Raw genomic sequence first — 23,054 nt, forward strand, 5'->3', positions numbered from 1 at the left:
GCCGGGGAGGAGCCAGCCCCCTGGCCATGCTGAGCGGGTTTGAAAGGCTGTAGAGTGCCAGCGAAGGAAAGCGGCGAAGATGCTGAAGGCAACGCTCCGGCAGCCCTGCCTGCAAACCCAGCCCGGCTGCCCCACACCCAGCGAGGCCGTGCAAAACCCGTGTGTCTGCGGGACGGCCGAGGGGGACACTGGCTGTTGGCAGGAGAGGGGGAGTAGAGGGGGGCAGAGGTGCCGTCAGCTCCGGGATGCTCCTGCCTCCGAGCTGGTCGAGCAGGAGGGATGGACGGGGCCACTGGGAGGGAAGGCAAGCGGAAGCTGCCGGCAGGAGCCCAGGGGGCTCAACGGGGACATGCCACGTCCTGCATTGGATGGTGGCAGCTTGGCTTCGGTGGCTGAGCCCACAGCCCCCCCAAAATGCTCCAGCTCTGCCCCAGAGCTGCCTCCCACAGCAGCCAGCCCTGCGGCCAACCCCAGCCAGGAGTGGAAAGTGGTGAAGATCCAACGGGTCCTCATCAACCCCGCCAACGAGACGAAGAAAGCAGGTAAGAGAAACCCCCTTTGGCCACCATCCCGCCCCCCGAAAAGCGCTGCTGTGCTCCTGGGGCCGGGGCTGCCGCTGCCCAGCACAGCGCTGGGAATGCTTGGCTCTTCCCAGGGCAGGACCTCCGCTGGGTTAGAGGTCCCAGGCTCCCAGCGAGCCGCTGGGACTTTTTTAGCTTGAGATGATCTCTCTGGCCTTAAAAATAAGGAGGAATCCGAGGCTTTTCTCGGGAGGGGGGTGGGAAGGCAGCGGGTGGGTTCCTGCGGTCTCCGAGAGCTCAACTGAACCCCGAGTGCGGCACAAGCGGGGTGGGCTTCCTGGCCCTCACCCCGGCCTTGGGGCTTGACGGGACCCTGCCAAAAGGGGGGTGATCAGGACCAGCTCCTGGGGCGCTGCCTGGGACAGGGACACCTCTCCCTGGTCGGTCGGGGTGGGGATGGCCAAGCATTCATTACGTGGCTTGGGGCCATCTCTCTTTCAGCCCCTGGTTTAAAAATTAAGCGCTTTATTTCAGGCTGGTTGGTTCCTACAATGCTCTCTGCCATCGCCTCGCTTCACAGCCCTGTTTCACAGCCATTCCTCTCTGTGACTGTCCCTTCGGCCACAGTGACACAAATACAGGCGCATATCTAGGGTTACCACAGCCACTCCCACACCCGGACCTCCCCACCCGGGGGAGATGCTCCCACAGGATTAGACCCAGCCTCTTACAGGCATCAGACCCATTTTTAAACCCCACTTCCACCCTTCTTTCTATTTTGCTCCTGCCCAGCTGTTATCTCAGCTGCCACGCGGCGCCAGGGCAGGTGTGTCACTGTCCCCATGGGATGGCGTTATCGGATGCTGCTGCTCTGCTGAGCCCGGTTTTCCCAAAGCAGCCCCCGGGATGGGGAGGGACGGGACCGGCTGGGGATGCTCGACATGAACCTGGTGTCCAGAATCTGTCCCCTGCCTTTTTGGGGTGTCAGACGTCCTCAAAACCAGCAGCTCCCTGGATGGAACAAGGGCTGGGAAGCTCAGCCAAGCCCTTTGGCTCGCTGCTGCCCCAGCAGCTCCCCCGGCCGTACGGGCGTCGTGTTTCAGGGCACAAACCAGACGGACCCAAATAGTCTTCCCGTTTCTCACTCTGCTCTGGGATGGCAGATCTGTGGCAGGGAAAGGTCAGGCCTGACTCTGTCCAGGCTCAGCATTTTCCTAACCCGCACCGCCATCCAGCACTTTTGCTGCCAGCCTGGAATTTTAAAGTAACTCAGCAGGTTTGTTGGAAAGAGTTTGTCGGTCCCGTTTCCTCCCCCTCCAAGTGAGATCACCACCAGCCGCTGCCTGTGGGACCCGTCAGACTTTCCAGAGCCTCCGGGCAGGATGTCACTGAGGGTCCTGAGCACCGGGACCTTGTAAAAAACCTGCAGGTCTGCGAAGGAGAGGTTTGGTTCAGAGCAGGGATGGCGGCAGAGGAGGGAGGGAAGGGCAGGTCCCTGCACTGGTGGCAACGGAGCTGCCTCTGCGGCAGGGTGTTTGCAGGCGCATCCCTGGGAGGTGTCGGGGAATTTGCTCCTCTTCTCCTTAGCTGGCTGGGGGTAAAATACACACACCCGTGCAGCTCCTGCAAGAGAAAGGGGTGCATCCATCTGCACCCAAAATCGTGCAGTGGTGGTCCCGTGAGCTGGGAGCCAAGCAGGTGCCGCCCTGAGCGGTGCAGACCCACCCAGGCAGGTCGCGGGTGCCCCTTTGGTCCCCGTCCAGCAGCCCGAGGCCAGGCTGGCTGCTTGCAAATATCCGGCACAGCGGCCCAATCTGGTTGGCACCTCTCGGGGCAGGTTGGGGAGCACAGGAGCCCCGGGTAGAGGCAGCGGCTGGGAGATGGCAGGAGGCAGGACTGGTTTCTCTGTCTGGTGTGCAAATAAACAGAAGGTTTTGCTCCCTGGGGGCTGCTGAGCCAGCACCAGTCTCTCTCAAAAACCAGAAAAGCACAAAAAAGCAGAGAGGGGTAGGAAGAAAGGAAATTAGAAAGGCAAGAAATAAGACCAAAAGCTCATCCTGCGGTGTGGACAGGCACGGGAAGGGGGTGAGGCTGGTCCCACCCGCAGCCGTGCCCGGGAGCTCTGCAGCCCCAGCGGGAGCGGGGTGGTGGAGGTGGGCGGTGATGCTGGCTCCCTGGGAATCATCTCGCCCAGGGCTGTAGTCCCCCTGTCACTGGGAGCAGACCACCCCTGGCAGAGGGCTGTCGGTGCTCTTCCCAGGGGGTCCCCAGGGCGGTGACGCCAGTGCTGGATTTTTGCCCAGCTCCAAGTGCCCCAACTCTTTAGGCAGGGGGGGAACCGGCAGCAAGGGGAGGCCCTGCTTCCCCACCAGGTGAGGTGCTGCAGGTCCCCAGCAGTGCTGGGAGGAGGGAAAGGGGGTGAGGGGTGAGGGGTGAGGTAGGGGGGATGCTCAGGGCGGGGGTACAGGGATGCGCAGAGCTGGGTAAGGGGGGATGCCCCGGGCTGGGTAAGGGGATGCCCCGGCTGCTCTCACCCCGGCAGCGGGCTCAGGGCAGACCCAGCCGGGACGGGAAGCGGCAGGGCAGGGCCGCCGGGGGCAGCCGGGGCGGCGGGGCGGCTGCCGGTGCCGCCGGGGAGGGGGACGGGACCCGTCCCGTCCCGTCCGGTCGGTCGGTCGGGCAGCGCGGGCAGGGGCAGGGGCAGGGGCAGGGGCAGGGCCGGCGGGACCCGCCACCCCCCGGCCCCGGCCCCCGCCCGCCGCCCCCCCCGGGCCCGCTCCGAGGGCGGAGCTGCCGCAACTTTCCTGCCCGCCGCCTCCTCCCCGGTGCAGTCGGGCTGCGAGGGGCGGCGGCGGCACCGGCACCGGCACCGGCACCGGCACCGCGGGTAGGGCCGGGGCTGGGGAGGCGGCGGCTGCCCCCGGGCGGGGCTGCGGGTGCCGGGGGGGGCAGCCGGCCGGGGGGGCCGGGGCAGGGTCCGGGGGGTCGGGGGGTGCCAGTGCAGAAGCGAGGGGGATGGGTGGGAGCGCAGAGGGAGGTGACCGGGGTTGCAAGGGAGGTGCTGGGATCTGGGGATGTCCAGGGGTGCTGGGGGCTGGCAGTGCACGGGGGGGGGGAGGGGGGGTGCGGGGGTGCATGGGGGTCCGGGGGTGCACGCCGAGAACCCCCCGTGGGGTGCTGATGGTGGGCGAAGGCCAGGCGAGTGGAGCCGCAGGCGGTCCGGGGGGGAGACGGGGGCTAAGCGGGGTTTCTCTCTCGGTAAATTAGCCGGGCGGGTGTCGGTTCCCTCTGCCCACACCCGAGGCTCCGGCACGGGGCGTGGGAGGCACAGCGGGGGGACGTGGGGGCCCCCCCGGGGTTCGGCAGGGTCGCACCTCCCAGCTCTGCAGAATGGCAATGTCCCCTGTCCCTCCCCGGCCGGGACGTGTCCCCTCCCCTGGCCGTGCCACCCCGTGCTGGAGACACGAGGTCTGTCCCTCCGGCTTGGCAGCCGGCGGGATGGATCCCTTACGGGTTGTGCAAGGGACAGGCAAAGGCCCCGTTTCATCCCTCTCCCCTCCCCGCTCTGTCCATCCAACAGGGCCGAGCCGAGCCAGGTGACCTTCTCTCGCCAGGCCAGCGCCTCCGGCTCATGGCACCAGCCTGGCAGGGCTGTCACCGGGGCCCCAGCAGCCTGGGATGTGTCCTGACGAGTCCGAGCACTGGCGGGCGTAGGGGGGCTGGGACTCACCTGCCAGGCGGGATGGGGTCCCCGTGGTACCCGGCCATGGGATGGGCTGGCTCTGCTGCATGCCAGGCGGATGGATGTCAGTGCAGCTCGGAGGAGGTCTGCCCAGCTCCAGCCTCCTTTTGCAAAGCTAAAAGCTTAATTTTGCCTGACTGGGGGAAGGCGCTGCCTCCACTTTTGCGGTAGCAGCAGCCTCTTCTTCCCCGGCGTGGATGCACGCAGGAGCTGGGGCTGCTCACTGCATCCCCTCGTCTTGGCGTGCCCCGGGAAAGCCGGGCTGGGGCAGGGGCAGCCAGTCCCTAATTAATGAGCAAAATCCCCCCTGCCCCTTTTCCTCCTCCCCCCGGGTGGCAGATGGGCGCCCCAGGGCTTGGTGCTTGGAGACTGCCGGGCCATTTTCCGCAGGATTTGGATGCTGAGCGCCAGGCAAGGCTGGGGCACGGTTGCGAGCCGGGAGGAGCGTTGGGAGGCAAACAGCTCCAAATCCAGCAAAGCCCTTGTGAACAGAGCGCAGGGAAAACTTGCAAGCGCATCGAATTTTCTCACTGTGCCAGATTTTGTCACTGGCAAAGGCATCCGAGAGGGGAGGCCCAGCACGGTGTGCCCTGCCAGGCAGGCGAGGTTGCTCCCACCACAGCACCCACCGCTTGAGCCGGGGCTTTTCGGGTCTGCAGGGCCAGCATGGTTAAAAACTTCATGGAGGTTTTATATCTGGGGTATAGGAGGGTTGGAAGCTGGGAACGAGGCAGAAAATTGTCATATTTTTATCCCTGTTTGAATCATATCTGTTTCTAGCTAGCTCGACTGCCTGCCTGTGCTACCCTCCATTTTTTCGTAGCGGCAGATTATTTGGGATAACTCTGGGAGCTGGAGGGAAGCGCAGACTTAAATGTGTGTGAGTTAGTGTGCATTGTAAAAAATCCTGCACAGCTGTAGTTGGGGCAAAAGGCCAGTTGGCTTCTCTGCCAAAAAACCTGCTTACATTACCTCGGTGTCCAAAGCCCTCAATGTTTGGGTGAAAACACTGGATTCCCCCTCCCCAGCACCGCCCGGCTGTAGATGTGCGTCGGGTTCGTGGCAGGGAGGTGGTACGGTGTTGTCGTGTGTCCCTCTGGAGATGGGGTTTGTCTCGGTTTAATATTTGGTTTTGCCGGTGGGATTTTGCCAGCAAAAGGCACCATTTGGGTTGACCCACAGCAGCCCAAGAAGTGTTCGGAGAGGGGGAAGAGCGCCTGCTGGCTATGGATGGCGGCTGCTGCGCTGTGCAAAGGTGGATTTGGGGTTTCTGGTCCGTGCTCTGCCTGGCCCTGGAGAGCCCTGGGGCCGGTGGGTGGTCTGGTGGGACATGCTGAGCATCCTCCTGCGAGCTGGCCACGGTGGGCTGCAGCGTTGGGATGGCCAAGCATCCAAACCAGGAGCAGGCTCGGGAGAGATTTTGGAGTCACCTGCCGGCCTTGAGTCCAAGATTTCACATGGCCTGTTGCATCCCACCGGCCCCACTGGGACTCTGATACCGCTTGGCTTCTCCGTACAAGGACTTCTCACCGGCACGCCCGGTGCTCGCAGCCACCCAGACCTGCAAGGTGGCAGCTTCCAAGTCGCTGGTTTTCTTCATGTGACATCCCGGCCACATCAAGACCAGCGACTTCCACTGAATCTGTTGGCTCAGAGAGCCCTGGGGTATCTCGCCTCCCTGCAATTTGGGGCCAAATCCTCATCTCCTTCCAGCTTTTGGAGCCGGTGGCAGGGCAGGGCAGGCCACAAGCAGGGTCTGATACATCCTTCACCATCATTTGGGGTCAGATGGTGACTCCAGCCTTTGCTGGCTGGACTTCAGATGCTCTGCAGTAGCGCTGTGCGGGGGGACCCATCCTTTGCATGGAAAGCTGAGCTGGAAGGAAATTTTTTCTTTCCCATCTGGCCAGGAGGGGATAGCAACAAAAATGCCTTTCATCACCCTTGTCATCCTCGCTCTGGAGGAGAGAGCACAGTACGTGCTGCGGGAAGAATGACTGACAGCTCGGTAAGAAGCTGTTAAGCCCTGCACTTGGGGGACGTTGCTGGAAGTAACCCCTGGAGCAACGGGAAACCTACGGAGCAAGTGCCTATATAAATATATAGATAGAGATCTATAGGCTCCTCTGGCTGGAGCTGAAGTGCATTTCACCGAAATAGCACTTGGGGGCTGTTGGCCGGCTGCTCGCGTGCGCCGGGAGTCCAGCGATCCTGTGGGGCACAGGGAGCATCTCCTTCCCCGGCATCCCGGGACCGCAGGGCTGGGGGCTGCCAGGGGACCCCCCCAACACGGGGACGTGGCAGCGGGGAGGGCTGGCAGGGCTGGAGTCATTGTTCTTGGAAGAAGCTGGAACTTTTGGAGAGGGGAGACGTTTCCTTCCCGAAGGGCAGCGTGGTGGCGAGCCAGTGCGTGGCGTGGGAAGGAAGGAAGGAAGGAAGAGTGGAAGAGCGCGAGAAGAGCCTGTCACCCTTCGGATTTTGGACTGGACTCCCGTTAATGGGCGGAAGCCGGTTTCCAGTGCCGTGCGAGCCCTGGGCGCCCTCGGCTGCGCATAGTTTTGCTTTCACCTCCTCCCCGCGCTGCTCGGGCTGCCTTCAGCCCTGCACCCCTCCTCCTCCTCCCCAGCACCTGGACATTTTCAGCACATTGAGCTCCCCCCCGCCTGCCTGGGGCCGGGGGGAAGCACCCAGCCAGATCCTGCCCGAGGCTCCCCAGCTGGCAGGGGATGGACGGGGAAGGATGAAGGGATGTTCCCTGCGGCCGGGAGGGGAGCAAGGGGTGCAGGACCCACCCGGGTGATGGGGGTCCCTCTGGCCACCACGGCAGATGGCTAAAGGCTCTCGCACCCGGTCAAATAACCTCATCCTACGGCTCAGACTGGAGGGGAGGAGGGAGGGAGGGGGTCCCTGCCCTTCAGCTGGGGATGGGCTGTCACCCTGGGTTGAGCGATGATGAGCCACATTTGCAGCGGTGCCTGCAGAGCTGGGTTGCAGAGCTGCAGGGTCCGTCTGTCCGTCCATCCGTCCTCTGGGCTGTGTGCGGCTGTGCAAGCAGGGCGGTGTACAGGGTTGTTCTCTGCAATTTTCTCTGGCCTACCGGAGGCTTCGGTGCTCTCCATCCATGCGATAAAAATTGGATGTGAAGAGCAATTATTACCCCCCCCCCATCCCCATGAGTATCCTGAGGGATTCATTTCCAGTGGGCTCGGGTGGAGCAGCCCGGGAATGGCAGGTATGAGGTGGGCAGGGGCAGAGGGGCCGCTGGAAGCACGTAGGGGATGGGGGGCTGCAAGGTGATCATGGGAGCAGATGCCAGGCGGGGGATTTCAGGTGGGGGGCTCCCACCCGGCAGCACCCCATGGCCCGGAGGGATGTCTGTGTCCGGGGCGGTGGCAAGGGATGGGGATACCTGGGGGCAAAATCCCGGGGGACAACTCCAGGCGCTGGTCCCGGCTACGCGGGAGTGTATCCGGTGGCTAGTCCAAGCAGGAACAGGCTGGCCAAGAGCTGAGTCATCCCTCCAGCACGGAGGAGATCCCCCAAGGCCCCTCAGTTGCTGTTAAAAGGCAGTAGCAAGAGCGAGAGGCTGCGAAATGGCTCCACCGAGAGCTCGGCTTCTTAGGCGGCCTCGGCCTCCGAGGAAGCAGGGATGTTCGTCTCGGAGCACGAATTTCGCAGACATCTGGAGCCTGTGGCTTATTTCTCAATGGTTCCTTGGCCGTATTTCTCCTCCGTTTCGGAGATAAAGGCGGTGAGGGCGACCCCGTGGAGCGGGAGCCGCGGTGCTGGCCACCCTCCAGCCAGCCCGGCCGGAGGAAACCGCGGCCCCGCTCTGTGCCGCCGCCAAAGCAAATAGAAATGGGGCGTTAAACAATGCCGGGCGCTAACTGGGGGAGATGTTGGCCGCCGACGTTGCTGCTGCGGATGGGCTCCTCGTCTCCAGGAGAGTTTCCACTGGCATCTCTGCCTCCTCTCCCCCGTGCCCAGCCAAAACCCTCCTGTTGGGCAGCCCGAAGGCTTCATCCACCTTTCTCCTCCTCCTATCCAGCCCCTCCGGGGAGGCAGGGCCATCCTGCACGCCTTGGGAGTGCTGGGGCCAGGGCAGGGACTCGCTGGGTGCTGAGGGAGGCGGGAGGGATGAAGGGTAAGGAAGAGGAGATGCCCAGCTTGCAGCAGCCCTCCTGCTTCACCGTGGGCTCGCTGGAAGGATTTGGCTTAGTCATTCATCCCTTCCCTTGCTGGTAGGCTGAGCCACTGCTGAAAATATCCTGGAAGGCTCCCAAGCGGCACAGAAGGCAAGAAAATGAGAAACACATGAAGGAAGGGATGGGAAAGGAAGGGAAGGGGAGCGGGTGCTCTCGGCGTCCAGAGTGGGGCTTGGGGTGGGTGGCCCTGGCTGCCCGCCTCCCTGTCGGGGCCAGAGCAGGGACACCCCATCACAGCCATCCCGGCAGCGCCTTTGGGGAGGGGGCTGCACCCTTGGTGGGTGCTGGGGTGATGCTGATGCTCCGCACCGGTGTCTGTCCCCGAGCAGTGGCCTTGGCGGGGCTGGGGACGCTGCCCTTCCCGCAGGCACTTCAGGGCGCGCTCGTAGGAAATTGCTCACCCCGAGAAAATGCGTTCCCGGCAGCTCCACATCCTTTTGGCCTTTGGGAAGGGCTGGCGCCCTGACCTTTTGGCCAGCACACGAGAAGTGCAGCGGCACTCCGGCCACTCGCCGCGGGGCTTTCGCCAGTCTTTTAGCACTTCGCTTTTAGCATTTGTGTAGGCTCCCAAGGCGTGAGGTTGGTGCCTTGCTGCAGGCTGTGGTTGTGTCCGGCGGGTCGGGATCTGCACAGCTTCTGTCGGCTGCTGCCATCTCGTGTTGCTCCATAAATCAGTCCCCAGATGGGGCCTGGCCACTGGACTTGCCATGAGGTTATGGTGGGCTGGCATGTCCCCGCTGATGCTGGATTTGCTTTCCTGCCCGCTCGGAGCTGAGCGTGCCGGCATTTGGGGTGAGGGGCCGGGGGACATGCGCTGGCCCCTTCACTGCCCGCTGCCTCTTCGAGCCAGGGGCCAAAACCATGTGAGCTGCAACCTGAGACCTGCCAAAGCCCTTGGAGAAATTCCTTTCCCGTATGATCACTGTGGCGGGACAGGAGGAAAGGTCCTGAGTGCCCCTGGGCATCCCCTGGGCTTTGCCATCTGTCCACCTGGCGTGCAGAGGTGCAGTTCAGCGTCTCGGCAGGGGCCGTGCTAGGTCCCCATCACCCCTGCACTATGACATCCCCCCCGTGTACTCCAGCCCCGGAGCATCCCTCCAGCCTTCCCCCAGCTGCTGGAGAAGGGGTTGGGATGCTGAGGGATACCTGGAGGAAGGGCTGCCGGTCCTGGACGGGGCAGGCTGGGATCCCATGTCCCCGCTGAGCCCCCCTAACCCCTCCTCTCCTCTCTGCCCAGGTCTCTCCCGCAGCGCCAGCCTCTCTGAGAAGGAGCTGAAGGAGGCGAAGGCGCGGAGCCGGCGGATTGCAGCGCAGCTCACCACGGTGCCTGGCCCCAGCTCCAAGGGCGTCCTGCTCTTCAACCGCCGCAAGCAGCGCGTTGACGGGCTCGCCGGGGCTGGGCATGGCGGGGGGCTGCCGCTGAGCCCTGCACCCCGGCCTCGGCAAGCAGCCATGGAAGAGGGCGAGGGGCAGGGGATGAAGCCAGAGCCCAGCCAGCCCGGCACCCCGGGAGAGGAGCTGCGGGCGAACGCCTCCCCATGCCAGGAGCCGCTTGCTGAAGCCCAGCAGGTCCCGCTTAGCGTATACCTGAAGGAGAACATGGCATCGGCCGCCACCAACGGCGTGCAGCAGCGGGCTGCTGGTGGGATGGAGAGCGGGACGGGGGGGCTCAGGGATGCGGGAGCCCCTGCGGGGCTGAGCACAGTGGCTCTTGCCCTGCCGCAGAGCCCCGAGGAGGGGAAGAACGGCGAGGTGCCCGGTGAGGTGCCCAGTGCACCAGCGGGGACGGCCACGGGGACAGCATCCCCGGCCGGCCGGCAGCAGAATGGGGTGCAGGGCCGGCAGTACTATGAGGTCCATCTCACCCTGGCCAAGCCCAAGCCGGTGAAGAACCGGACGGCCAGACCCTTCGGCACCCAGGCGTCCCCTGCCAGCGGCCAGCCCGCAGAGGGACCCCCCGCTGCCGAGCTGCCCCCACCACCCACCTATGCGGAGACCCTGAGCAGCCCCCCGCCACTCACCCGTGTCCGCTCACCCCCCTCCTACTCGGCCCTGTACCCACCCCCAGAGCAGAAGATGCTGCCAGGTCCCCCCCAGGGCTGCGGGGTGAGCAGACCGAACCCCCTGCCCAAAACGGGGATCCTGGAGGAGTCGGCCGCCCGGAGAGCTGGCAAAAAGTCCATGTTCACCTTCGTTGAGAAGCCAAAGCTGGGCCCCAACCCCGACCTGCTGGACCTGGTCCAGAGCGCAGACAGCAGGAAGAAGCAGAAGGAGCAGGGGGAGCCCGGTGCTGAGGACGAGCCCTTCGCCCTCGGGGCTGAAGCCGCCAACTTTGTCCCCAACAGCGCGGCCAGGGATGGGCAGAACCTTCCGCCAGCCGATGATGCTCCCGCGTGGTCCTCCTGCCTCAAGTCCCCCACCATCCAGCCCAAGCCGAAGCCACAGCCCAGCCACAACCTCAGCGAAGCGAGAGGGAAGGGGGCCGAGCTCTTTGCCCGCCGGCAGTCCAGGATGGAGAAGTTCATCATCGAGGCTCCCTCCCAGCCCAAGCTGCTGCGGTCCCCGTCGCCCACCATGTCCCTGCCTCCCTCCTGGAAGTACGATGCCAGCGCCTGCCTGTCGCCCATGGTCTCCAGACACCCCTCCAAGAGTCCCTCCAGGCCCTCCAAAACCCCTCCAGCATCTCTGTACGGCAGCAACCTGATGGAGAACGAGGTCTCCCAGAAGGAGCTAGAGATTTCCAAGCACCAGCCCTACCAGCTCCAGTCTTCGCTCTTCATCCTCTCCCCATCCAAGGGGCCAGCGAGGTCCATACCCCGGGAGATGCCTCCACCCAGACCCTCTCTTCCTGACGCCTACCCTTACCCCCAGCAAACCTCCTGCCCGACCTCTCCATTGCCTCCTTCCCCCATTTGGCATGCTCCTGCTGTGCCCGGCGCCGGCCAGACAACCTCCAGCCCCTTCCCCGGTGCCACTGGGGGTCTGCCCCTGACTCACGGCAGCCGTGCCAGTCCCGGAGCCCCGACCGAGGTGCTGCTGGCCTCCCCGTGCCGCCTGCTGCCGCCCCGAGTGAAGGGGGGCTTCCAGGCACCCCGGCCCTCCTACTCCACCAGGAATGCCGGCATCGAGCCGCAGGTGTGGAAACCTTCTTTTTACTACAAGTAGCGGTGGCGGAGAGAAAAACTCGGGGGTTTTAGGCTTCCCTCCGCCAGCCGAATCCTCCCTAACTGCTCACGGGTGTGCCAAAAGCCGAACCAACCACAAAAAAGGGGGGAAAAAGAAAAGGAAATAGAAAAAAGAAGTAGCTGGGAGGCTGCAGTGCCGGGACCGTGGGTGAGACAGGCGCTGCTGAGCCCCCAGTGTAATGGGAGCCAAGGGGTCCCGGGGAGGCGGCAGGAGTCGGGGCCATAGAGCCCGTGGGATCCCAAAGAGCCGTCGGGAGCCTGCCCGTCCCGCAGGACTGCTAGCACTTTCTTCTCTCACCTGGACACTGTATGGAGCATCGCACCTCTGGCTCTGTCCTTTTCTCGCCTCCTGCCTTTCTAGCTCTCGCAGCCGGCAGCTGCCAGCTCTGCCTGCTCACCCGCAGCCCCTCTGTCCTGCCGGCTCCTATCGGCCTCCTACCAAAGCAAATGCAGAGGGGACACACCACCTTTCCGCCTCACTGTGCCTGCTCCTGTCTCTTCTGCTGCTCCTTCAGGATCTGTCCTTGTTTGCTTCCATGCCACGGAGGAGAGCCACATCCCTGGGGGAATGGCAGAGCCCCACGGTGCTGGGGACACCGCGGGGTCCCTGTCCCTCCCCACGCTCGGTGCTGGAGCTGGGGACGGGCAGCGCTGCTTGGCACGGCCGGGAGCCAGGGATGTGCCAGGCAGAGGAGGCAGGCGAGGGCAGGGCCAGCTCAGCGATGCTCAGCCTGATGCTCGTGGTCCAGCCATGCCTCTGCCTGTCCCTTGCTCCCGCCGCTCTCCCCGTGGTAACGAGTTGCCTTTTGACTGTGCTTTTATTTCTTCCTGCGTTTTTCTTTTTTTTTCCCCTCTTTCTGAATACACTCTCTGCGCTGTCAGACCTGGCTCTTCTCTTTCCTGCTGGCTGGGGAGCAGCTGCCGGGCGACGGACACCCGGGGCGGCACAGGGGGTTCTCCGTGCGTCACCTGGAGGGAGCCTTTAGGAAGCGGCAGGTAGTGAGAGGTCCTGGGTCATATTTTGGGCAAGGTTGATTAACTGCAGGCTCAGCCTGCCCCGACCTCCTTGGCTGGTGAGGGGGTGCAGAGGCAAATGCATTTTTGGGGAGCCCTCGCAGGGGGTGCAATGCACGAAGATGCATCCCCAGTTCGTGCAGGGCTGAGCCAGCACGGAGCTTGCCCCAGCACCAATCCTGCCCCTGTCCCTCTGCTCTGCCCCCTTCATCCCCCCGAACGGTGCTGGCACTAACCCGCTCTCTGTCCCCCTCCAGGAAAGGCGGCCGTCCCTCCCCGCCTCACCCACCTGGACGCCCCGGCTGGCGCGGTGCCCGGGCAGCCTGGACGGCTGGGCCAGCCCGGCCTCAGTGCCCGAGCTGGACGAGGGACCCCCCACGTCCCCTCCATGGAGCGAGAGGTCCCTGTCCCCGCTGCGGCAGGACGCTGACGCCCGGGCCAGCCGGCAGATGCAAGCGCGGCTCGCCAGGAACATCATCAACGCTGCCCGGAGAAAGAGCTCCTCTCCCAAAGCTGTGGGGCCGGAGGGCTCCCGGCCCTTCACCCCCATCCCTGCCGGCCCCCCCAGCCTGCCCCAGTCCCCCAGGCCGGTGCGGCCGGAGAGCTCCAGAGGCCCAGCACCGCAGGCTGCCAGCAGCGTGCTGGGGAGTCTGGGCAGCCCCTCACCCTCCCACAAAAGCCCCCTGCGATCGCCCCGGGCGGATGGCCCCCAATTTACTGCTTCCCCTGGGATGCCCCGAGCCGCCTGGGCAGAGGGTCGCCAGCTCCTGCTGCCAGCCGGTGTGTCCTCCTGCCCCGTCCCCGGGCTGTCTCCCAACCCCAAGAGCCCCCTGCCATCCCCCGTGGTGGGCGGGCGGTCCCCGGCCAAGCGCTGCACCTCCCGGTCCCCGACGGACTCGGACATCTCCCTTGACTCCGAAGACTCGGGGGCCAAGAGCCCGGGCATCCACAGCTTCAACCTCTGCCCCCGGGGCTGGACCGGCAGCCTGCGGCTGAAGCCAGGGGGGCTGCCCTCGGGGGCCCCCTGCACCTCCTAGATGAGCCAGTCCCGGCCAGGCCACCCTCTCCCCAGTCCCGCCAGCCTGGGCGATGCCACCCACTGACCCCTGCAACGGGAACACCCCACCCTCAGGGCTGAGGTCCCCAAAAACCGGCGTCCCCACTCCCCAGCGGAGCTGCCGCAGCCCCTCGGCGTGCCGGCGGGGTCAGGTGCCTCCCGCCTGCCTGCCATCGCACGGCCCCACTCTATTTTTACCACCCTAACCTTTCAGGGCAGGACTGCGTGGTCAGCAGGCAGAGCAGGCAGAGCAGGCAGCAGGGGGGAGCCAGCCCCCAGCACAGCCCCCTCCCTCCACAGCCCTGCACCACGCAGCAGGGATGGGGACGGGCTCAGTGGTCCCCTGCAAGCCCCCCGTCCCCAGCGCTGGGGTGTTACGGACCCTGGCACCCTGCAGCTCTGCTTTCCCTGCTGGCATGGCCGGTGCCGCTGCCTGTGGGGTCATGGCGTACCCGGCAGTGCCGAGCAGGTGCCGTGGCCAGGGCACCCTCTCCCACCCTCCAGATCTGGCTGGTTTCAATTGAAACCAGATTTGGGAGAGGAAAAGTTAATTTTTTTACTCCAGCCGCCAGCCCCCCAGTTCTTCATTGGCGTCTTTTCTTACTTTTGACCCCTTCTCAAAGAAATTCCCCCAAATCCTTCCCCGGTGACCAAAAAGAGAGCCAAAGTTATTTATTGCCACGTCAAGGGGACCATTTACAGGTGCCCTCCTGCCCTGCCCAGGCAAAGAGGGACAGCCCCATCCTGTACCCTGTCACTGTCCCCATCCCCGGGCTCATCCCATCCCTGTCCACAACCCTGCGGGATGGAGGGACGCAGGGGGACCAGCGGGCTCTGTGGCAGCCAGGGCGGGTGAGAGGAGTTGGGGGGCTGGGGAGGGGGCTGGGGGGGGGGGAGGGCAAAGGAAGCGGTACAGGTTGCAGAGGGTTTGGAGGATGTCAGTGCAGGAGGTGATGCTGAGAGTGTCTCGGGGACGAGCCGGTGTCCCCAGGAGGAGCCCTGCAAGGGGCTGGGGGTGGGGCAGAGGTCTCCCAAGGGCAGCAGTGTCAGAGGGAGGCTCGGGGCCGGGGGGTGATAGGGAGAGGAGGGCGTCAGGGTGGACACAGTTATGTGGCAGAGCCTGGGGAGAGCAGTGGGTGGCCGGGAGGGCGATGGGTCCCCAAAGCACTTGTCCCCACCCAGGGGTGAGCAGGAGCTGGCTGGGGTGTCAGGAGATGCTACGGCGGTGACCGCAGCCGCCCGCCCAGGGGATGCGGCCTTGGTGCTGGTAGGACCAGCACCGAGAAAGGAGGATGCCTTTGGGCTGTCGGGGTTCTGGCACGTTCCCCGTTCAGAGAGCCCCTGTCACCCCTTCCCTTTCCCCGGGACACGCTGTCGGAGCCAGCCCATCCCTGTCCCCCGGGGTCCCCCCACCCTGCAGCCTGCCCTTCCCAGGACACAGCCCCCCCCTCTTCCCCCCGCTCCACCAGCCACCACAACCCGCCTTCGTCACACAGTTGTATACCCAGCTCAGAAATAAACTGCCATAATCCCACCCGGCCTGGCCTGCCTGGCTCTGATCCGTCCCCGAGGTGGCCTGGGCACATGTGGCACATGGTCACCTCCTACCGCTGCTTGCATGGCCACCATCCCGGTCCCCAAGGGTCAGCCCTGCACCGTGCCGGGATGACGGCATCCCGGTCCCCAAGGGTCAGCCCTGCGCCGTGCCGGGATGATGGCATCCCGGTCCCCAAGGGTCAGCCCTGCGCCGTGCCGGGATGACGGCATCCTGGTCCCCAAGGGTCAGCCCTGCGCCGTGCCGGGATGATGGCATCCCGGTCCCCAAGGGTCAGCCCTGCGCCGTGCCGGGATGATGGCATCCCGGTCCCCAGGGGTCAGCCCTGCTCCGCCCCCTTTCTCAGCCAGAAATAACTGCTGTCCCGCGGCTGGACCTTGGCATCTGGGCTGGAGCCCAGCACGGGTCGGGGTGAGCAGCAGGGAGCCTGGGGCTGCCGCAGAGGGCCAGCCGGGGCCACCGAGCGCTGGTGGCCGCAGCTTGGCTTTGGTCTCGTCCCCAGCGCAGCAGGAGAGCATCTTCGGTCCCCGGCATCTGGGGTGTCTCCTGGCCTGGTAGGGGAGGTGAGGTCCCACGCTGGGGTCAGCAGGTGGGTGCACGGGGCTTGGGGACATCCCAGCCTTGGCGGCGGGGACATCGCCACCGTGGGGGTCAGGGTATGGTCTCCCCAGAGGGGGGGGTCGAGGGAAGGATGGGGCACGGGTCCCACGCTTGCTGTGCGGATGGTTAATGTTGAACTCGGAGCTGGCAGGGAGCTGCGTGCCAGGCAGCCACAGCTGTGGCCCTGCGGGGACCCCCTGCTCTCCAGGACTCTTAGGGGAAGCTGCACAGCATCAGCCCGAGCTGAGGGACGCCAGATGCACCAAACAGGGCCGAGCCACTGCCCCGCTCCTCGCACTCGCTGAGCTGAATGCCCCGGCTGCGCGGGAGGGTGCTGCTGCGGGTGTGCATCCCGGGGGGCTCAGACCAGGGCTGGTCTCCAGCTGCCTCCCCGCAAAGAAGCGACCCAGCCCAGCGGCCTCGCGCCCCATCTTGCCGCTGGCCAGGCTGGCCAGCTCCCCGGCGGGGTCAGGGTTGTGGCTCCCACAGCCTCGGGGCCAACAGCTGAAAATAGCTCTGCTGAGGCAGAGGTGTTGTTGGGGGGGGCTGCCAGGGCTCCCGCTCACCCGGCAGGCTGTGGGCAGCGGGTGCTGCTCCGAGGGGGCTCAGGGCATGAGGCAAGGACAGAACCGGGGCCATTTTCTGCCCTAAAGAAAGGCAGAGAGGGAAGACAAGAAGGAGGGGCTGAGGGGTGGCATGCTTTGGACATTTCCCTACATCTATTGAAGGGAGTGGAGGGTCGTGTGGGGAAGATGCTGGCCAGGGGAAGTGTTCAGGGATAATGCTGTCTGGGGGAGATGCTCAGCCGAAGCCTGGCCTCTCCCCATTGCATGCCGGGGGCTGATGCATCCCCATGCTTGGTGTCACCCCAGGGCTGCCTCTCTCTTCCAGCCGGGCAGGATCCGTCCCCCTCCCACAAAGCTGCCCTGGGAGCGCGGCAGCAAGTGATGGCCATCATGAGACCAGGCCCTGAAGACGGTAAGGGGGAGGCTTGGGGGGCCACCGGTCGCAGGGCAGTGCTGCCCCCTCTGCCTAGGGGCCAGACCCAGCTCTGGTTGAAGCCACTGGCCCCGCTCCCCAGGGCCTCTGTGCCTGCTTTCTTGGTCCCCTCTTGCACTACAGCCCCAAGGGGTGGCAATTGTGTGTTGAAGGCTGGAGGGGTCCAGAAGGGAGCAGGAGAGGCTGTTTGAGCCTCTGGAGCTGAGATAACTCCCTGACAATTCCCCCCACCAAAGAAGCACCAGTCCCTGGGGCAGCTCCTGGCGTGGGCACATGGCTGAGCCGCATGACAGGGACCCCGGTGAGGGGACACGCTGTCCTTGCGCTGGGGCACGGGGGTCCCCAGCGCTGCAGCAGCCTCAGCTGTAGCTGTGCTCTCCCCCAGCCTCCCCAGTGCCCCGGCTGGACCTGGGCAAGAAGGTGAGCACGCCGCAGGACCTGATGATCGAGGAGCTCTCCCTGCGGAACAACCGCGGCTCCCAGCTCTTCCAGCAGCGCCAGAGGCGGATGCAGCGCTTTGTCTTTGAGCATCCCAGCGGCTACAGGGAGGTGGGTCTGCGGCTCATCTCCCGGCTCCAAGCAGGACAGCCCTTCCCCAGCTCTCGCAGCCTTTGCAGGGAAGCAATTCCTCGTGGGGCTGGGGGTCATGCCCTGCCTCAGCAGGGCAGCCATGCTCAGCTGCCCGCTACGCCGAGACAAAGGGAGAGCAGACATGGCTTGGTGGGCTGGGCATGGAGATGGGCAAGCATCAGGGTCAGCATCCACTGAAGAGCAAGGGTGCCGGTCCCTCTCTGCACCCACTAAACCTCTCTCTTTGCCTCCTGCAGCTCCCAGGGCTGGGGGCAGGTGGCTCACACCGCACCGAGAAAGGCGACCCAGAGGGAACGGCAAACGAGTGGATGGTGAGTAGGTGGAGGAAGCTCCAAGGTGCCTCCTGAGTCCCGACCGGGGCAGGGAGAGCTCCCTGCGCCCCACTGACTGTCCCCTCCGCAGGCAGAGGAGGACGCCGGGGGCCAGCAGAGTTATCACTCCGAGCTCCACGTGGCAGCGTTGCCCCAGGGTGGCCCCCCCGAAGTGCCCAAGAAGACAGAGAAAGTCTTGCAGATGAGCAAAGTCCTCAACCCTGATGCTCTGGCCCCGGGTAAATGCCACCTACACCCCAAAGCCAACACCCTTGTAGCCTCAGTAATGCGGGGCTGGAGGCAGCAAGCTGCTGCCTGCTGAGGGGTCCTCCCCAAAACCCTTCCCCAGAATTTATATATATAAAAATATATAACATATATTTATGTCATACATACGGAACCCTGCCCCCAACAGCAGATCCTCCATGGCTGTGCGAAGGCAGGGCTGTTCCCAGCCCCCTCTCCCCTGCCCGGGACGTTGCCCCAGCCCGGCTGCAGCCACAGCAGCCCACGCTGTCTCTCCCCCCACGCAGGATACTCAGGGCCCCTCAAAGAGATCCCCCCGGAGAAGTTCAACGTCACCGCCATCCCCAAGGGCTACCGCTCCCCATGGCAGGAGCTCCTCGGTGACAAGGACAACACTGTGCATGGTGAGAACCAGCCACCCGTGAGACCCTCTCCATGGGCCTTCAGGAGCTTCAACAGGTAATGCTGGCCGAGGTGCAGGCACCACCAGCCTGTCCATCCCTTGGCCCTTCAGCCCCAAGAAGCACCTACCACACTGCCAGGGGAATGCAATGGTCCATGCCCTCTTTATACACCACAGCAGAGCAGCAAGGGCTCATGTTGCTCTTTTCCTGCTCAGGAGCTCCTCCGTGCCTCCACTGCTCATCTGTCCCTGCCTCCAGCAGCTCCCCAGATCTCGTCTCAGCTCCACCACTGGGCTTGTGCAGCCTTAAGCAGCTTGGTCTCACGGGGTAACCTCAGGGATGATGGCTGAAATTTGGGAGAAATTCTCATGCACACAGTCCTGGAGAAGGAATCACTGCTGTTCCCAGCTGGGCTTAGCTCTGGGCTGGGTGGAGGAACAGCACAGACACTGCCAAGTCTCTCTCCTAATTTCCTTAAGGTATCCAAGCAGCTGCTGGAAGCGGTGGGGGTATAAGGTTAATCTTCCCACAAGGTGCTAAAAGGTCACCATATTCCTTCCAAACACCTGCTTGAGATTGAAGTCTCCAGGTCCATTTATGGTGGTTCAGCCTGGCAAGCTCCATGCCCTGCGCCTCCTGTGCACCTCCAAATTACACTGGGGTCGAGGTTGGGAGCAGAGATGGCCAAGGAAAATCTCCACTCTGGAGAGGTGTTTGGTGGGCATTCAGGAGATGGAGATGTGGTGACAGCAAAGCACCAGCAGCCCAAGATAGAATAATGGGAACTTTTAAGCTGAACATCATCCCAGGGATTCTGCAAAGGGAGGTCCTGGCTCTCCTCCTCACTGGAAGCCTCTTTCATGAGGATGAAAGTACATTAGCCTCGGTGGCCTTGCCAAAGTCACCTTCCAGTAGGCAAGCTCCCACTGGAGCTCCCTACCAGGACACAGCACTGCTCCCCATCAGACATGGCATCAACCATGGTGCTGGGCCTCTGCAGATGGCAGCTTTCCTGAGCCCGCACCAGGGTTGGATTTGAGTCACGGGGGAGATGACCGCTGCGCTTTGGACGCTTGGCAGAAGGGGCTGCAGGGAACTACAGTCCCTCTGCATGGAAACCACGTCCCAAAGGGCAGAGATCAGCCCGACCGCCGGTGGAGCTGAGATGGCGCTGCCACCGTCCCTTTGCTGCTCTCCTCTCCCTCAGCCCTGGGGCTTTGCCGTGGGGCCTGGCGAGGTGCACAGCACAAGGCTGCCCCACACTCAGCCCCCCCCCCCCGTGTTTCCCCTTCCACGCCAGTGATAGCGTGGCAGCACACCGGTTTGCACTGGAGTGGAGCTGAGGGAGACGAGGTTAACAGAAGGGACAAGAACCCATGGGCAGCCATGGGCAAGTGTGGAGAAGCGAAGGGGCTGCCTTAGCTATTCCCTCAGGGTCTCCTTCCCAGTTACTCAGCCATCTTGAGCTTTCCTGGGGCAGTAACCTCCGAGGAGGTGCCACAGGGGGAGAACACGGAGCTGCTGCAGACACTTGGCTCTTTTCTTTCAACGTTTAGCCATGTTCCTGCCTCAGTATTTATTTAGGGACGGGGACTGAAGCAAGGGCATGTTTCTGAATAATGCTTTACCCCGTACCATTTCTCCCCTCTCACATGCTGCCTTTCTATTTAAAGTCTTGAACTGTTATTTAATACAGATGGATGCTAATTTAACACCAAGCCTCTCGCCACCTCCTCTAATTCTTCACTGAGGCATGAAGATTCAGCCAACCTGCTTTTAACTGGGCTTTTCACGATCTTCCAAGCTGTTGGCTTTTAAATCACTTTTCAGTTCATCAGATACCAAACTGCAGAAAAACAAGCTTTTTGGAACAAATCAGCTAGCGAGAAGCCAGTGGTCTTGCTTAAAGCTAGGTGAATCCCAGCACAGCTCACATGGGTCACAGGGCAAGGGCACGTTCACCACCTCAACAGCAACTGCGTTAAAGCAGGCTGATTTATTCCCAACTTTAAATGTTCAAGCTGTGAGGCAAACACCTTTGGCCACCTTGCTAAGGTGTGCTGCCTTAAGAGACAGCGAAAACCAAGCTTTGAAAAGAACTGTCTTTTCCCAAAAGGGAGAAAGTTTCCGGAACAAACCTCTCTCATTTACCTTCCCCTCCTTATTTCTCCCTAGGACACTGTTGCAAAACAGTGCCACGTTACGTTCGAGCAGCGCTTCCCAAAGCAAACATTCCCAGCTATGCCTCATTGATAGCTCAGCCTCCATGTGCTGCTCCAAAACCAACATTCTTGGCTTTTTGGGGGCTGGCACTCTCTTCCCCGGTCCCTTTCCACATTTCTCCAGAAAGGGATGACAGCTCTTGCCCCTGCACTGCTCCTCCCGTTAGTCATAGTTCAAGAGAAGCTGTCCCAAAAGGCAGACTGGAGCCAGGGCCAAGAGAAAGACATTTGCCTGCACATGTGCTAGAGCAATCAGGAGGCAGCACTATCAGCCTCGGCCCTCTGCAGAACACATTAGCTGCAGACAAGTCATTTTCTAAAGACCAGGGGGTTTGTCACCATCACCTGCTCTTAATCTAACCCCCTTCACAGGCAAAACATCTCTACTGCTGTTGGCAGAGGCCATCAAGAGAGACTATGGTAAAGGTAGGAACGCGCTTCCTCCCTCCCCTGCACAGCCACTGGCGCTCAGGCGCCAAACCCCGCTCTCCAGGCCCACCAAAGCTTGAGGTTGGCTCTGTACAAGAGAAGCACCTCGCTGGGCTAGCAGAGACTCTAAGGGCACCCTGGGGAGGAAGAGGAGGGTTGTCATTTGCTACGGGCATTGCTAGGTTGCTGCTGGGCTCAGAGTTAGTAAATCCAGACCTGTTTTTTCCATCAGCTTTACCGCATGCACAACCTCTCCTCGCGACGTGCTAAGTCTGCTTTTTCTCATGCCGCAGGGCTCCCACCCCATTTGACAGAGCACTGGTCAGCAACCTGTTGTCTGTGCCTGCCGCGGAGCTGGATAACCTGAGCGCTCTGGAGGCGATCGCCCACAGACCCAACTTCAACAGGGTGCCGCAAGGTTGGGTGCGGATTCTACCAGAAAGCGATGAGCTGTAGTACGCGCGCTCCCTTCCCCATCGCCACGGATGCTTTCATTGCTAGACTCAAACATACTTCGCACGGTAGGGGAGAGGGGAGCGAGTATTCTTCGTGAAAGCTAAGCTAGTGGTCTCAGGTTGTCATCTACTTCAAGGGGATTTGAACAAGCTCAAGTCTGGGACCATTTTGAATTCCCCTCGTACCAGCCATTGTCACAAGGGTGTTTAGTGCTAAGCTAATCAGCCAAGTGCTCATAGTTAATGCAAGCAGATCCCCGTAAGCTCCTGTACAAAACATCCCAGACAGCCTGTCCTCCTCCCCGCCTCATGGAAAACGGCAGGACCGCCAGCTGCAACACACCAAGCTGTCTCGCTGCTTCTTCACCAACACACAAGACCTGCTCTGACAGCTGGTGCCTTTGCAGAGAAATTCCATCTTTGGGACAACTCTACATCTGTCGTTCTGGTCAGGACAGCGGGAGGAGGTGATAATTGAAGAACACCAGCGAAACAAGTTACTGGAGGCACTGGCGTGTTAAGAGCAATTACCTTGGGCTTGGCTGGACAACAAAAACAAATGAGGAACCGGGCATCTGCCTGTTTATCAACACATGTACAGCACAGCCGGGATAGATGGGAGGGGAACACTGGGAGTTGGAAACTGGTGCCTGTTTTCCACAAGCTACTGGCTAGCACTCGGCAGCTGTTATTCTCCCCTTCCTACTGCTATTCGCATGCCTTGCTTAAATGTCCAAGCCCTTGGATCGACTTACGCCAAATTTGCTTCGTATAGTTAGTCAATAAGGATCAGGCCCTGCCTGGACCAGCTGCACTGCAAAACTGCACCGGTCTGAAAGATACTGCCAGGGTATTCTGGCAACTTCAGCATCAGAGGGAAGGAAAAGCAGCGCAGCCGTGACTCCAGAGCAAGCACAGGCTTCTCCGTGAACGCGAAAATCAGCAGTGAGGATTCGACTACGCAAACGTTTTCAGCAGTGACACTCAGTGGGACACGCAGCTAACAACAGTCTATAGGACAGTCATCAGAACATCTGGAAAACACTGCTAACCGCTAACAAAAATCTCTAACTTAATACAGGCTTTCTACAATTGCTTTTGTCAGGTTCTTAATGTTACCCTTATTTAATCTTGCAAAAAGCAGGAGCATCAGGATAAAAGTTTCTTTTTCCACCACTGTGGTTAAACTGGGCAAGTAAATTTTGCGGTAAAAATGCAGTTAACAGCTGCCTCGCTTGTGAAGTGTATTTGTAAGGCTGTGCAGACAGATGCGCAGAGGAAATCCCACACAGGGATTCTGCTGCCACAACACACCATCCAGGCAGGAAACTTTTATTGCTCTGTTCTTCCCACAGAAGCAGGAGGGGACAAGCAAACGGAAAGAAAAGGGCTGTTCCTTAACCATTAAAAATTTATGATGCCCAGCTGCTGTCCTGTTCCAAACCCATGTCTCTCCTCTCTGTCCATCAGCTGAAGAAGCCGTGTACCCCTAGGGACCTGGCTGGAAATAATAAATAA

General features: G+C 62.3%; 2 protein-coding genes across 5 annotated transcripts; both read left to right on the plus strand.

Annotated features, from left to right (window-relative positions):
• Positions 1-349: 349 nt before the first annotated feature.
• SYNPO (synaptopodin) lies at positions 350-14,561 on the plus strand. The gene is made up of 5 exons (XM_076350424.1): positions 350-542; positions 1,314-1,347; positions 3,353-3,408; positions 9,706-11,603; positions 12,925-14,561. Exons 1-5 carry the CDS (start codon positions 350-352, stop codon positions 13,702-13,704), a joined length of 2,961 nt encoding a protein of 986 aa, XP_076206539.1. The 3' UTR covers positions 13,705-14,561.
• A 1,134-nt stretch (positions 14,562-15,695) lies between these two features.
• Positions 15,696-22,960, plus strand: MYOZ3 (myozenin 3). 4 transcript variants are annotated; one of them, XM_076350511.1, is made up of 7 exons: positions 15,696-15,868; positions 16,752-16,857; positions 17,264-17,427; positions 17,706-17,780; positions 17,872-18,019; positions 18,314-18,485; positions 21,375-22,960. In XM_076350511.1, the coding sequence occupies exons 2-7, from the start codon at positions 16,827-16,829 to the stop codon at positions 21,535-21,537; spliced, it is 753 nt and encodes a 250-aa protein (XP_076206626.1). In that variant the 5' UTR covers positions 15,696-15,868; positions 16,752-16,826; the 3' UTR covers positions 21,538-22,960. The 4 variants fall into 4 exon arrangements, with proteins under 4 accessions (XP_076206626.1, XP_076206627.1, XP_076206625.1 ...); XM_076350512.1 differs by having other exon boundaries at positions 15,696-15,842; positions 16,771-16,857; XM_076350510.1 differs by having other exon boundaries at positions 15,800-15,868; positions 16,771-16,857.
• The last annotated feature ends 94 nt before the right edge of the window (positions 22,961-23,054 follow it).

Source organism: Aptenodytes patagonicus, chromosome 12 (genome assembly GCF_965638725.1).
Source record: "Aptenodytes patagonicus chromosome 12, bAptPat1.pri.cur, whole genome shotgun sequence".
In the NCBI taxonomy this organism is placed as follows: Eukaryota; Metazoa; Chordata; class Aves; order Sphenisciformes; family Spheniscidae; genus Aptenodytes; species Aptenodytes patagonicus.